Raw genomic sequence first — 15,466 nt, 5'->3', positions numbered from 1 at the left:
CTATTATTAAAAATACTTCGCCCTTGAAACCGTTCCCTATCGTGACTGTATCAATATCAACATCCTGGCTGTGATACCGCACCAGTTTTCCAAGCTGCTACCACTGGGAGAAACGGTATTACTTCTGACAACTACATGTGAATCTACAATTATCTCAAAAATAAAAAGATTAATTAAAAAAAATTTTTAGCTGCTTGCGGAGATATGAAATGGTGCCGCTGTTGTAGAGAACAGCTGGGCAGTTCCTCCAAAAGTTAAACTGAATTATCAGCCGTGTCTTATGATCCAGCAACTTCATTCCTAGGTATATCCCCAAAAGAACTGAAATCAGGAAACTCTAACAGGTTATTTGTATTTCAGTGCTCATGGCAGTAATACTCACAACAGCCAAAAGGTGGAAGCAACCCAACGATCTATCGACAGACGAATGGATAAGCAAAACGCGGGGTCAAACATATAAAGGAATATTACTCAGTCGTAATAAAAAGGAATGAACTCTCGACACCTGCTACAGGATGGAGGAAACCTGAATACATTACACTAAGTGAAGGAAGCCAGACACAAAAGGAGAGATGTTGTAGGATTCCACTTATAAGAAATATCTAGAATAGACAGAGAGCCGACTGGAGGTTACCGGGGCCTGGGGGGGGGGGGGGCGGTGGTGGAGAGACTGGGGGTTACCGTTTAATGAGTACAGGGTTTTCTGATTGGGATGATGAAGAAGTCTGGGAAATGGAATCGCTGTGAATGGCTTAGTGCCACTGAATTGTGTACTTAAAAATGGTCTTCAAAACGGCAATGCACTTTAATAAGCAGTGAACTGTATCTCAACTAAGTTATTAAAATTTTTTAAAATACTTCTCCCTTCTCAGGTGAGTAGAATTAAGTAATGTAAAATGCGTGAAAGTAACAAAGGGCTTGGTACACAGTAGGAGCTTCATAATTTCTTTCCTTTCTTCTGCCTATGGAAGGTGGTAGGGTCTGGCAGGAACTGACTGCCTTCTTGGAAAGAGAGAGAAACACACCCCCTTAGTTATAACATGAATCAGGTTCGTTAAACAAAACCCTTAAGGAACTTAAGGAACCCTTAAGGTTCAGAGAGGTTGAATAATGTGCCCAGGGGCACACAGCTCCACGCGTTCTCTCTTGAATATGCCCACAGGGTGGAGCGCTGCCTCTGTCCAACCCAGGACACAGGTTCTGCCTTGGCTGCAGCTGTACGGCTCCCAGCCCCCACCAGGCTCGTCACCAGGCTGGGATCCCTCCACCCGCCGTGTCCCATTACTTCCCAACTCAGGGCACAGGAAATATTAAAGAAGCCGCAGGGCCACTCTGGGGCCTAAAGTCCTTGCAAGGAGGGATGGCAGGCCCCCAGACCTCCTGATCCCATGCCCATCTGCTGACCTCTCCCACCCACCGCAGGTGCATCAGCGTCCAGAGGCAGCGGCTGCCACGTCCTGGATCAGATGTCCACTTGCTGACTTGGTAAGATCAGCCTTCTGGCTTTTTTCTTAATGGAAGTAAAATAATTCCTGCTTCCCTCCACCTCCCTCCTTTCTTCTCATTTTCCCTCCCTAAGCTGGACAAGATCCCAGTCTTTCGGAAGTAAAAATAGCCACGTGTGCAGGGGGCACAGCAGCCGGGGACAGTTCAAGTTTCCTTCTTTTCTAGCCAGGCACTAAAAATAACCAGCTGAAGCTCTGAAAAGCGTGGCCCTCTGCACCTGGCCCAGAGCCTGGCCCAGGCAATGCCCCTGTCACATTTCTCCTCCCACAAGAAAGGCTCACACCAGGCTGAAGAGAGAAAGGCCCCCGAGCCCGTGTCCTCTGGCCTCCTCTGCAGAGGTGCTATCCATGTCTAAGGGCAGGATCTCTCCTGACATGGCCAAGTTTTTCATGGTCAGGACCCTTCCCCTCGCCTTACCCAGAAATCCCACCCTCCCAGCCCACCCCACCTCAACTCAGTGTCCCTGGTTTATGAATGCTGTAAACAGGTGCACATTTGTGCAATGCTTCACAGTTGACAAAGCTATTTCCAAATCTCATTAACTCTGCATAACAATATTGAGGGGGGAGAACTATTATGTGGAATATTATTATGATTATTATTCCCATGTGAAAACTGAGGCTCAGAAAGGACAGGTAACTTGCTCAGGGTCACACAGCCAGGAAATTTTGGAGGGAGGATCTGAATCTTGACCTCCAAATCCTATCTCCTTTGCTTTGACCTCGAGGCCACCAGTCTGTGGGATCACTGGGATGCTCTGGAAAGCCCTGGAACAATACAGACTTTGACTAATTACTCCTTTGAGGTTCTGAGTCAGTAGGTCTGGCATGATGTCCAGGAATGGGTAATTTTTCAATGTTCCTCCAGTGGTTCTGATGACTTTCCAGGTCTGGGAGCACTACACTAAACCTGTTTTAGTCAATACTTGATCTGACCAATATTCTTCCTTGGGGACTTAAGGGTTGACCCTGCCTACAAGTTCTACAAAATGACAGCTGACTCATCTCTAACAGGGAAAACCACCCAGAAGGTGATGTGGGTATCCAGAAGCTGCAGGTCATGGGGGCATGCTGACGGGTACCCCAGCAGAGCAGATGAGTACCCTAAGCACCCGTCTACATCCCTTGCACATGGGGGGCTTCCTTTAGCTACCTGTCCTGCGGGGAGTTCTGGGTGATGGGTGAGCTCACCTTGCTGCCTAGGACGGGATGGCTATTTGGGGCTGCCTCTTACCCTGGTGTCAGATCACAATGGTGACAGCCTCACGCCTGACTCACTAAAAGTCAAGAGAGCCTCGTGAGTGGGTAAACCCACGTGCTACCTAATATTCTGGGATTTGTGCCAACGGTCCCTGGTGGGTACCATGGCACTGAGTGAGGAGCCCCGGCCTCCTGTCTATTAAAGTATTCATCTCCTGCTGCTCTCTCCCCTGGACCCTTCTCACTCGGGCCATCATGTGCCCAAGGACATTTCAGCAAGCCTGGGTTGGTCCTGCATTCCGAGCCACCAAACAGTCTCCAACACCGTACATGTGACAGGGCCAGGCTATTTAGACCCAGTCTCTCTCTCTTTCCTCTCCCTTTCTTTTTCCCTTTGAGGAAAAGCTACAAGCTTTGCTACTGGCCAAACCATCAATTTTGAGTTGGGATGGGCTTCTTACAAGGAATTCTCACATAACCAAAGAGACTAAATACCACCCAGCTCTGTTATTTACTAGCTGCGTGGCCTTGGACAAATTAAACTCAGTTGCACCGTATCAGGCATGGCAAATAGCTTTTGGCTGTGCCGCTGCCTTCCGTTTCCTAGTCTGTGGCAGACATTGCTAATAGGTCACAGCCCTCTTGCCTACTGATCCCAACTGTGCCCAAGCCTTTGGATGACGTATCTAGGTGGCCACTCCCCCCGCCACAGCTGTCAGTCTAATGGTAAAGGCAATTTACCATCCGGGAGACTGAATTGTTTCTCAGGTTCTTTCTACCTCTAAAACTCTGATTCTGTAATAACAGGTCTTAGTCTCACCCCGGGAACCTCTGACGTGGGCTTCAGGGGTCCTGCGAAGCTCCTAAAATTGTCTGCAAAATTTTATGTGCAAGTACTTGTGTATGTTTTATGGTAGAATTCCCACTGGATTTTCAGAAGAATTCATGAGCCCCTAAGTCAATAACCATTGGGTTAGAGGCTGTAACAGTAAACATCATGCAAACGAATGACTAAATAAGATAATTTCAGATCGGGAGAAGTTCAGTGAGGAAGTAAACAATGGGGTATGATAGAAACGAAGTGGGAAGAGAGGCCTTTCTGAGATGACATTTAAGTTAGATCTGCAAATATGAGGGGACAGCGTTCCAGGCAGGAGGAACAGTTCAGAGCTCCTAGGGTAAGCAAGAGCCCATCATGCTTGAGGATCGAAAGTTAGCCAGTGAGGCTAGAGTGGGCAGGAGTGAGGGGGCAGGAAAGGAAGGGGACCAGATGACACTGAAAAGGTAGGGAGGGGCTAGACCACGCAGGAAGGATCTTGAAGATCAGACTACAGTTCTTAGACTTTATTCTAAGTACAATGGAAAGTCTTTGAATGACGTGAAGCAAAGTGACAGAATCATATTAGTGCTTTAAAAAGATCACTCTGGCTGCTGTGGGGATTGGATTCAATACGAAGTAGAATCGGAAGTCCAGTTAGGAAAGTGTTGCGATGGTCCAGGAAGAAGATGGCACTTCCCTGGATCAGGGTCATGGCCATGGAGATGAAGAAAAGGGGGAGGATCTCAAATACAGTTTGGACACTGACTCCAAAGGAGTCCAGGATGACTTCTAGGTTTTGCTTGAGCAAGGAGTAAATAGGGGTGCCGTTCCTGAGATGGGGAAGACTAGGGTTTTGGGGGAGGGGTGGGGCACAGCTAGATGTACCCTCTGGGTGTGTAGAGTCTGAGATGCCTCATAAGCACGCAAGTGGGTAGGCCAGCAGGGCAGTTAGGCACTAGCATCGGAATGCACGGCAGGAGGTGGAACTGGAGGTCTAAGACCGAGAGTCATCTGTATCAAGTCTTGGACCTAGAAGGGATCGCCTGCAGGGTGCAGGTGAAGAAGACCTTGGTTCCAAGTCCCAAATAACACCAACATGTAAAGAGCAGGAAAGAGAAGCATTTGCAAAGAAGACTAGATAAACAGCACAGTGAGAGAGGTAAGGAGAAAACCAGGCAAACAGGAGGGCAGAGAAGCCAAGAGAAAAGGGCACAAAGGCTGGCCACGTGTTTGGAATATCGCTGAGAGGCTGAGTCAGGGAAGACGGGAGTACCAGGTTCGGCAACCCAGGGGGTATGGGGGCAGGCTCAGGGCTGCGGTCAGGGGTGCAGTGTGACCAGGGCAGACTGAGGGTAAAAAGCTCATCGTACTCAAAAATTGATTCCAGGGGCGCCTGGGTGGCTCAGTCAGTTAAGAGTCCGACTTCTGCCCAGATCTTGATCTCATGGTACGTGGGTTCGAGCCCCACATCAGGCTCTGTGCTGACAGCTCAGAGCTTGGAGTCTGCTTTGGGTTCTGGGTCTCTCTCTATCTCTCTCTCAAAAATGAATAAATATTAAAAAGAAAATTTTAAAAAAATTGGTTCCAGCAGGGTCTGAGATCTAACAGGTAAGGGAGATGAGGAAAGCATCTTTAAGAAAGCAGGCCAGATAAATAACTTTTTGAATAACGTAAAAGTGCAAACCACAAAGGAAAAAACAGATAAATTCAATTTATTAAAATTACTAATTTCTGGGGGCACCTGGGTGGCTCAGTCGGTTAAGCGGCAGACTTCGGCTCAGGTCATGATCTCACGGTCCGTGAGTTCGAGCCCCGTGTCGAGCTCTGTGCTGACAGCTCAGAGCCTGGAGCCTGTTTCAGATTCTGTGTCTCCCTCTCTCTGACCCTCCCCCGTTCATGCTCTGTCTCTCTCTGTCTCAAAAATAAATAAACGTTAAAAAAAAAATTAAAAAAAAAATTACTAACTTCTGATCATCAAAAGACTCCATCAAGAGAAGGAAGCCACAAACGGGGAGCTTTCTACAACACCAACAACTGAAAAGTGACTAATAAAATGACCAGAACATATACAGGTTTCTACAACCAATAAGAAAAAAATAAAGTAGAAAAACAGGGAAAAGACTCAGACAAGCATCTCACAGGAAAGGAATCCCAAGTGGCTAGACCACATATGGAATATGCTTATCTGACAGCGAAGAGAATACATACCAAAGCGATAAGAAAACACTAGTTTACACACACTAAATAAGTGTTGGCAAGGATGGGGCAGCTGGGTGGCTCAGCTGGTTGAGCATCCTGCTCTTGATTTTGGCTCAGGTCATGATCTCCACGGTTCGTGAGATTGAGCCTCGCCTCAGGCTCTGTGTTGAAAGCACAGAACCTGCTTGGGATTCTCTCTCTCCTCTCTCTGCCCCTCACCCTGCTCTCTCTCTCTCTCTCTCTCAAAAATATTTAAAAAAAAAAAAAGTGTTGGTGAGGATATGGGACAACCAGAACATCCGAACACCAGTAGTGAGTCAGTACAACGAAATAAAAAACAACCTCCTATCATCTCATAAAGCTGAAGACGCACATACCTGTGGTCCTTCTACCGCCGGCCTGAAACCCCCTTATGCATGTGCACTGGGACTCAAGGCAGCACTGTTCCCTCAGCACTAGAAAGGAAAAACAGCCTCTCCCAAACTCATCCAGTGATACTCTAGTTCAGGAGTTTGCAAACTAAGGGCTGTGGGCTAAACCCAGTCCTTTGTCTGTTCATCAGAACACAGCCCTGTTCCTACATTTCTATATTGTCTGTGGCTGCTTTCCTACAGTGGTGTGAGTTACACAGCTGCAACAGAGCCGTTCGGCTCCCAGAGCCTAAAATATTTATTTTCTGGTGGACTCCTGCTATAAAGAAATGGAAATGAATGGATTACAGCACCGTGCAACAAGAGCATTCACCTCAGAAAAATAATTTTTTTAAGTAGGTTCCATGCCCAACATGGAGCCCAACACGGGGCCTGAACCCACGACCCTGAGATCAAGACCTGAGCTGAGATCAAGTGTCGGATGCTTAACCAACTGAGCCACTCAGATGCCCCTCATTTCAGCAATAAATATACACAGTATAATTTCATTTAAAACAACAACCCCCCCCCCCCACCAAGATATTCACAGAGATATAAACACATGATAAAACTATTAGGGGCACCTGGGTGGCTCGGTTAAGCGTCCAGCTCTTGACTTCAGCTCAGGTCATGCTCTGCCCCACGTCTGGCTCAGCACTGACATCGCAGAGCCTGCTTGGGATTCGCTCTTCCTCTCCTTCTCTCTATGCCCCTCCCCCCCCCACTTGCTCTCTCAAAATAAATAAATAAACTTTAAAAAAAAACAACAGTACTACGTAAAAAAAAAAAAGCTATTTGAAAAAAGCAAAGGCAAAATAATGTGAAACCAGAGTAAGTTACCTCTGAGGGTAAAGTTACCTCTGAGAGCACAAACAGAACCTGAAAAGGATAGTTTTTTTTTTTCCTTACATTGGATGGAAGGTACCAGTATTCTTTATACTTTACGTATATTTTTGGCATGTAACAGTGTCTGCCCACTTAAATGCATTTTTTTCATTTTTCCATACCAGTAGAGTTTTAGCTGGACAAATGGCATCCCAGCTAAAGACTACAATTCCCAGACTTCCTTGTACAGGTGTCGCCATATGACCAGATTCCACCAATGGGCTGTGAATGGGAGGAACAGGTTCCATTTCTGGGTCCCATCCTTCCAATGATCTGGCTAGGCTACACTTCCTCTTGGCTGCCTGAAAAGATGCTGATAACTGGGTCCACCTTCTGTAAGAATGGCCAAGCTGCCAACCAGTCCAAGATCACCTTTGACCTCTGGACTGTTACATGAGAGATGAGAGAGGAGTACACTTCCATCCTGCTTAAGCTTCTGGTTTTTGTTTGTTTTGAGAGGGGAAGCGAATCTTTTTTTTTTTTTTTTTTTATAGAAGCTTAGCCTTAGCCTAACTAATATACTCTAAATATTTTTGTGAATCTACTTGATGTTTGTTTTTAAAAAAAAAAAACATTTATTTTTAAGACAGAGAGAGAGACAGAGTGGGAGCAGGGGAGGGGCAGAGAGAGAGGATGACACAGAATTGGAAGCAGGTTCCAGGCTCTGAGCCGTCGGCACAGAGCCTGACATGGGGCTCGTGAACCGTGACATCATGACCTGAGCCCAAGTCAGACTCCTAACCGGCTGAGCCATCCAGGTGCCCCGACGTTTACTTTTTAAGGAAAAAAGAAAATTTTTTTAAGCAGGTGGGGTAAAGAAGTGGATGTAATAAGTGGGGAAATTTTGTTGAAAAGGGGAGCACGGAAAAGTAGCAGTGAAGGGTCAATATATAGTTGTGGATTTTTTAAAATTTAATTTTATTTTTATAAGGGGAGAACAAAAGTATGTTTGGTGTGTGCGATGAAAATGATCCAGTAGTGAGGAAGCGACTGATGATGCTAGAAGCAGACATGATACTCCAGGACTGAAGTCCCTGATAAAGAAGGAGAAAGAGTCAGAGCACAGGTCAGGAGACTGGCTTTTTATTTAAAAAAAAATTTTTTTTAATGTTTATTTATTTTTGAGACAGAGAGAGACAGAGCATGAACGGGGGACGGGCAGAGAGAGAGGGAGACACAGAATCGGAAGCAGGCTCCAGGCTCTGAGCCATCAGCCCAGAGCCCGACGCGGGGCTCGAACTCACGAACTGCGAGATCGTGACCTGAGCTGAAGTCGGATGGATGCTCAACCGACTGCGCCACCCAGGCGCCCCAGGAGACTGGCTTTTGACAGGAGCCGAGATTGCTCTCACAGGGGTGAAGACAGAAAACAACAGGTAGATTTGTGGATCCAGCAGCAGGTGGATAAGAAACTCCCCCACTTGCTTGTTTCTACTTTTTCGAGAAAATGGAAAGCAAGGTCATCAGCCAAGGATTGGGAAGAGATTCAAAACTCCCTTCTGGATCACAGAAGAAAATCAATTATATCACATAATGCAGAATATCTATCTCCAATGCTACTTTGTGGTACCACTCCAGGGCCTTCCCTGAAGAGTACAGAGCATGATGAAAATGGCTATGATTATGATTCCCATTTTCCAGAGGAGAAAAGCAGGCTTACAGAGGTTTAAGTAAGGCACCCAAGGAGCTGATTAGCAGTGACACTGGGGACTCACCGGGTCTGTATGGCCACTGAACCAATTATTTAATGCTCTGGCACACCCAAAGTCCTGAATGAACAGTAGTAAGATTTGGCACAGACAAGATCATCCTCTGTGACTTCACTCAGTCAACATTTCCCCAGCCAGAGGTCATCGGGTCATCGTGCCTGAGTGGCCCAGACGCTTCAGGCCACATGGGAAGATCTCGTGAACCGTCAGACGTGTGCGTGCGTATGCATCTGTGTGCACGCGTGTGAGACGGAAAGCGGTCCGAGGGAGATACGGATACATATCGGCATTCTTGGGCTCTAGTTCAGAACTATTCTCCGAAGTGCTGGAGAGTTGGTTTGTCTCAGAGCACTAATGCATTTTGGAAAAGAGAAAGAATTTTTAAAGGCAAGCCATCTCTCATCCTCTTTCTTCATTCACAGGGCCAGAAAAGTGGTATTTCTGGCAGGGGCTAGAGGCAGAATACTCTATAAATACAAAGCCATTAAATCCCATGCAGCGGGAACCTGATCGGAGCCTCCTTTTAATTTCCTGACATGAGCTGGCCACTAACCCAATTACCCAGAATCCCTGGAGGAGCCCTCCGCCCTCCCAACAAGCACAAAGAGAGTGAGAGCATATTGCATGGATGTCGTCCCAGCTTTCACTGAAATCAAATATCTTTTAGAAAACACTTGGGGAAAAGGCAGGCAAGGGCTGAGGGGAGGAGGAAGTGGAGCGGGACAGGGAGTTCTGCTGGCCCGAGGCAGGTGAAGTGAGGTGAGGAGAAGGTGAAGTTCGCAGGACAGGCCTTCCAGGGAGAGCTGCTGAAAGCCCAGAGCTGTGCTGAAGCGTGCGGGCTTCCTGTGAAAGGCAGCAAATGGTTTTCCAGGTTCTTTGGCTCAGAGGCTGGCAGGCCACACCCCAGCCAGGCGGGGAAGCCCAACTATCGGGGGAGAGCCGCTCCACTGCTGTCCCGAGGGGACCTCTCATCCTGACTTTAGACCCCAGACAGGGGGCCAGCCCCAGACGGAGGTCACCCCTGAGATGCCCACCAGCGAATCCAGGAGGAAGATCAGGGCGGCCAGTATGTCTAACCTCACACGAGACCGCCTTTGAACCAACTACTCTAATAACACGCCCAGAAAGGTGATGGCTTAAAGCAATCCCACGGTGGATTTCACCAAGGAGTCATTCCACGTGGTCCCCCCGCCCCACTTGACCTGCAGGTGTCAACACCCCTGCTCCCCAGGTGAAGAAATGGAGGCCCAGGAGTGTGAGCCAGAGAGAGAACCCACACGGCAGGATTCCCTCAGAGCCAGGAGCGAGGGCGCAGGCCCCAACCCTCAACCCAGTGTGGATTTTGTGTTCGATTTCTTATGAAGAGAAAAGTCACTTTTTTTCTCTGAAAAAGCAGACTTTCACACCCTGGATTTGCTTAAAGTGAGACAGACCTGGGTACTGCCTACGTGGAACAGTCGATGATGATGATTCCAGAGCCGACGGCGGCCCCAAGGCAGGGGGGAGGCTGAGTCGCAAGAAGTCCCATCACCAGAGTTTCCCCTCTCTCCCCCACCCCCACAGGTGCTGGCCCCCAAATTACGAAGCAGTGTCTAAGGTGTTTTACTTGTGAAAAGAAAAACTGTAAAAGACAGGGGCGCCTAGGTGGCTCAGTGGGTTAAGCATCTGACTTTGGCTCAGGTCACGATATCACGGTCTGTGGGTTCAAGCCCCGTGGCCGGTTCTGTGCTGACAGCCTGTTTTGGATTCCGTCTCCCTTTCTCTCTGGCCCTCCTGCCCCCCCACCACACACACGCTCTCTAGAGCTACTGGACAGAAGATAGGAAACAGCCTTCAGATGTGCAGGTGAGGTAGGGAGGAGGGGGAGTGGACATTCGCATCACTTTTCCAGCCTCCTGCCACCCCCACACCTCTGCACAAGACCTGAGACCCGGGACCCCGGCCCCTGGTTCCTCCAAGCGAGGCCCACCCCAGATCCTTCAGGAGGAGTGGCTCCCAGGGAGGCTGCAGCCTGCCTCTCAGAGTCGGGCCAGAGTCTGGGGAAAGCAGAGGGAGGGCAGGGAGCCTGTGCCCGCCCCAGGGGCCTAGGCTCCTGCTCACGAGGTGGTGGGGGGACAACCAAACAAAAGCAGGAGCCGGGGCAGCTGCCAAGAGCCCCCACCTGGCAGGGGCCCAGGCTCCTCAATGAGGCACGCTCCTCCTCAGGGGGCTGGTCCCCGTGGAGCTTCTGATGGCAGGATCCCGCCAAGGCTCTGCACTGCAGGGGACAGAAACTAAATGGAGGCACTCGGCTTTGTCCGCTCCAGGAGCCTTTGTGTCATCCTGTCCCCTCTGGATTTAGAACTGCCAGCACTGGGGCGGCGTGGCGGAGGGGAGGGCTCTGCGGACGGCCCCTCCTCCCCCAGGCAGAGCTCCGGGAAGGGTCTCTCCAGGCTGGGCCCAAGGGGTGTCAGATGCCCCTTGCTGCCACCCTAGAGAGAGACCATGCAGGGGTTTCAAGTGGTGGTCCCTCCCTTTTTCCTCATCTCTCCTTCTCCTTCCCACGCTCTTCAGCTCACAATCCCGGGGTGGGGGTGGGGTGGCCTGGGGTTGGGGCAGACACGGCACAGAGCATGGGGAAACTCCAGGCTCTGGGCCCAGCTCCCCACACATCGGCAGAGACTGAGGGTGGGAAAGACCTTGAGCCCCAAGCCCTACAGGACTCAATTCTGTCATCGTTAAAATTCAGGAGCATACTAATAGCACGGCAGCTATTAGTTCCCCTCTGCTCCAAGTTCCCCAGATGCTGTGAAGTAAGCAATGAGAGTCCACAAACTACAACTAGAAAAGGCCACTGCACAGCTGGCCCCCGGCCTGACCCAGTGCCCTCACGCCCAGCTTCCAGAACAAGGCGGTAGCCCCCATCCCCAGGATTTATGAGCTAGCTTCTCTAAGACTTAGAAACCCTTAGGCTGGCTTCCAGCAGCCCTCGGAGGAGGAAGTCTAGAGGCCAGCACTGAAGCATACTGCTGAGGACCTCTGTGCCTCAGTTTCCTCATCTGTGAACCCCAGGATGCTCTGGAGGAACAGAAAGAGCCTGGTGTAGCAATCAGGGGACCCTGGTCAGTCACTAACTCGGGTCACACCCTACACAAGGGTATGACTCAAATCGTGTAGAATCAAAATGAACTCACCATCTTTCAGGAGGTCTAACACAGCCCACTTTTAGTCTAGAAAGAAGACTGTTCTTACTTGACCACCCCTCCCCCCCCAACGAAGCAGTTGGCATGTTTCTAAATAACTGAGCGGCTTTGCCATCTCAAAGGTGTTAAATGAAGAGGCCAACGAGAAATGTGGTTTAAAGGGCAACATGCTATGTAGACACCGGGGTAGCTGAGGAACTGCTTCAGGAGCATGTTTAGAGGTGGGCACGCTGGGCCAGCTGGGGTGGTGCACGTGACGGAGACCAGAGGTCTCTTATTTCCCCAACACGGCAAGGTCCAAGTTGTCCTACTGACAAAGCATCAATTAAATTAGCACCTTCTTCCCCAGGGATGCAGGGAGAGGAGGATGAGAGGAGCGCTGGGCTTCCAGAAGCCCCCTCTCAGGGAGGGACTACATTCGAGACCAGCCCATTCCTTTTCACTCCCGGCCCCTCCCCCATCACACAATCTTCAACACGCACCTCTTTTCCTGCCTCCTCCCCCTTCTGGAAAGGTTCCAGGGCCCAGAACCATAAAAGCGGATGTGTAAGAACTTCCACCAGCTCCCTCGAAAAGTTGCAGAAGGGGAGAAACAAACACACACACACACACACACACACACACACACACACACACACACACACACACGTCCCCCAAGATGGACCTGGGCAAGGGTCATCAATCTGAGCAGATCAAGAAGGAAGGGGATGAAGGGGAGCCCAGAGAAGTGTTGCCCAAATAATGAGAAGCCTACCCCTCCCAGGGTGGACCAGGGGCCTCGCCCCAAAAGGAGGGCCTTCCCCAGAGGGCCAAGCCAGCTTTCTAGGGCCCAAGTGGGGTCAGGATTTTCCAGAGGATCCTTAATGCGGAACTTCTGATGCCTGCCCCGTGTCCCCCTCAGCAGTGGGGCTGTGAGGCGGCCGTAAACCCGCGTGCAGGGTGTGTGTGAGAGAGGAAAGGGGGGCGCCCCAGGGAGCAGGGGCCCCACCTGGGATGCGTGCAGAGACTTTCCGGTCTGTGCCGCCCCGGGGGGCAGGGACACAGGGGTCCGAGACGCCCAGTGAGAAGGGACCCCAGGCCTCGGTCGGAGTACGGCGTGGCCGTGCGGGCCTCTTACCTTCCTTCAGCATCCCCACTTTGAGGCATTTCATGAAGCGGCAGGCCTGGCAGGACTTGCGCCTCCGTTTCGTGATCTCACACTCATTGGTGGCCGGGCAGCTGTACTCGATGTTTCCTGTAACCAGACACAGACAGGCTTGCCACGTGCCCTCCCGGAGCCCCGCCCACCAGCCCAAAGGCCGGATGGAGATGGACCGGCGGGACCTACGACAGCCCCTTATCCCGAGGTTTCCGTAGGGCAGTGGCTCCCACGGTGGGTGCTCGGAGGTCCCTGCCACGATGTTCACGACCCTCTTAAATGCTTAGATCCCAGACCCGGAGGGCGGGGTGGGCCAGGCAGCCACAGCTTTGAAGAAGGGGAGCCCACCGCTTTGAAGGCACCACTGAGCTGGCATTTTACCCCAGGCACAGAACACCTCCTTGCGCTGACCAGAATGTCAGTGCAGGCCACCGGCCCCTATGCCCTCCAGCCGGGGGCCCCAAAGCATGGGCAAAGCCTCCTGGAAGCTCTGGCCCCCCCGGGCCCAGGGCCTGTGTTCCGTGTCCCTCTCTGCACACCCGGGCCACCGCTTGCTGACCTTGAGAGAAATCACTTTCCTCTGAGTCTCAGTCTCCTCGTCTGCAAAGCGGTGTGTAGGATCTCCCACGTGAAAGCAGGAGCAAGGGCATTAAAAATGCTAAAGCACTAGGGCGCCTGGCTGGCTCAGCTGCCAGAGCACGGGATCCCTGATCTCAGGGTGGTTGGGTTCAGGCCCCTTGTTGGGCACAGAGCTTACTTTAAAAAAAAAAAAAAAGTAAAGCACTACTCAACGTGAGCCGATTACATAACCACAGCCCTACTACAGAGGGAATTGGTGACCGTTTTCTTGTCTCGCCCCTTGAATGTATTCTAATAATGGCTACCATGAACCTGACCCATGCTCCCAGGAGGCTGTCAGTCCCACGAAGGCAAACGCTTGTGCTGTTCACCACTCAGTCTCCCGGATACACCGAGATCAGCCCCTGCCATGCAGAAGCCATGCAAGAAAAACTTGCGGAATGAGTCACCGACAGAATCCTCATGGCAATCACGCGAGGTCGGTATTGACACTGCCCCCATTTTACAGGAAAGGCTGTGGCTGCCTTTCTAACACAGGGCATAGCGTCTCTCCCATGTCCTCTTACCTGCCTATAATTACTTAACAAATAGGCGTTGTGTAGCTATAAATGTGAAGAGAAAGGCAATGGGAAGGAAAGGGAGGTCCAGTGGAGTAGAAGAGAGAAAGGCAATTGGAAGGTAAAATGCAACAGTGACCCAGTGCTGTTCTGTTTTTATCTGGTCTTCTCAGCCCCTGTCCCAACTCTGGGAGGCCTGCCAGAGCCTGTGGTTTTGAGAACAGACTCTGGACTAGTGTAAACTCCCCTTGCCCACCCCCATCAGATGCCCACCTGAGGGAGCAGGGAGAAGGCTGCCGTCCTAACCCTCTCCTCAGGCCCAGGGACGTTCCTCCGAAGCAGGGGTGCTTGTGGGCCCACCTCGCCTAGCAAGGACACTGCCCAGCATGGAGCACCCTCTGAAAGGTCACTCCTGGCCTGAGACAGAGCTTGAAAGTTTAGTTCCAGACCTGCCTGGCCTCTGAATCCCCCCTCTCCCCCCAGCCCCATCCACATTAGCAGTTCCAACAGCTGCCTTTACTGCGCACCAGCTCCCGTGCATGATCCGCACAAGTGGTCACTCCTCACAAGGCCCCTCGGAGGTGGGCCCACCAGTGCCCCATTTCACAGGCCCAGCAACTGAGACTAGGGGGTGCTGAAATGAGTTACTGAAGGCCACACAGAGCCCCTGTGCCACCCCTGCACTCCACAAGAAGCTTGGGGAAACCAGACAGGCCCCTCCCTGTTGCCACCCCAGCAGCTGAGGTGGTGGTCTGGAGGAAGTCGGGAGGGAGCTGTCTTCCAGAATCCCTGTGCCTCAGCCTCCCCCTGTGGCCTATGGAAAATACTGACCGTTGGATTTTCTGAGAGCCAGCAGGAACCAAGCTGTGCCCCTGACAAAGGGCTCTGAAGTCATAAAATTGTAGCGCCCCCCGATTACAAGGTGAGGGCTCACAAGAGCTTTTAGAGTATTCTCAGCCTCATTTAGTACTGGGGAGGAGACATGACTTGCCTGGGGCACCTTAGATCTCCATCTCTCTACCCACCTCTTTCTGAATTCCAGCCGCCATCACCTTATCACCTTTCTCCCTCCCATTTCTTGCAGGGCGGGGAGGAGGGTCTAAAAGTCCCCCTCGGTGCAGCAGGGTGGGAGAGGGCAGGAAGGGGAAGGGATAAGGATTCTGTGAGCCCCTCCCCTCTTATCCAGCCCTAACCATTTCTTAGGTCACTCTGGCTTGTGTGGCTTCTTGGCAAATAATTTCAGTATTTCCAGAAGCACAGTAAACAGGAGAAAAACACAAAT

General features: G+C 50.9%; 1 protein-coding gene across 2 annotated transcripts in view; it reads right to left on the bottom strand.

The window, feature by feature from the left end:
* ESRRB (estrogen related receptor beta) overlaps positions 1 to 15,466 on the bottom strand; it is a 173,644-nt gene that overhangs the window by 26,210 nt on the left and 131,968 nt on the right. For both annotated transcript variants that reach the window (XM_060620347.3, XM_060620346.3), the window contains exon 3: positions 13,028 to 13,144. In XM_060620347.3, coding sequence (XP_060476330.1) covers positions 13,028 to 13,144 — 117 coding nt within the window. The remainder of the gene's footprint in view (positions 1 to 13,027; positions 13,145 to 15,466) is intronic.

The sequence above is a fragment of the Panthera onca genome, chromosome B3, assembly GCF_046562875.1.
Source record: "Panthera onca isolate mPanOnc1 chromosome B3, mPanOnc1 haplotype 2, whole genome shotgun sequence".
Taxonomy (NCBI): Eukaryota; Metazoa; Chordata; class Mammalia; order Carnivora; family Felidae; genus Panthera; species Panthera onca.
The sequence above is the reverse complement of the archived record's forward strand: the minus strand, read 5'-3'. Positions and strand labels throughout refer to the sequence as shown.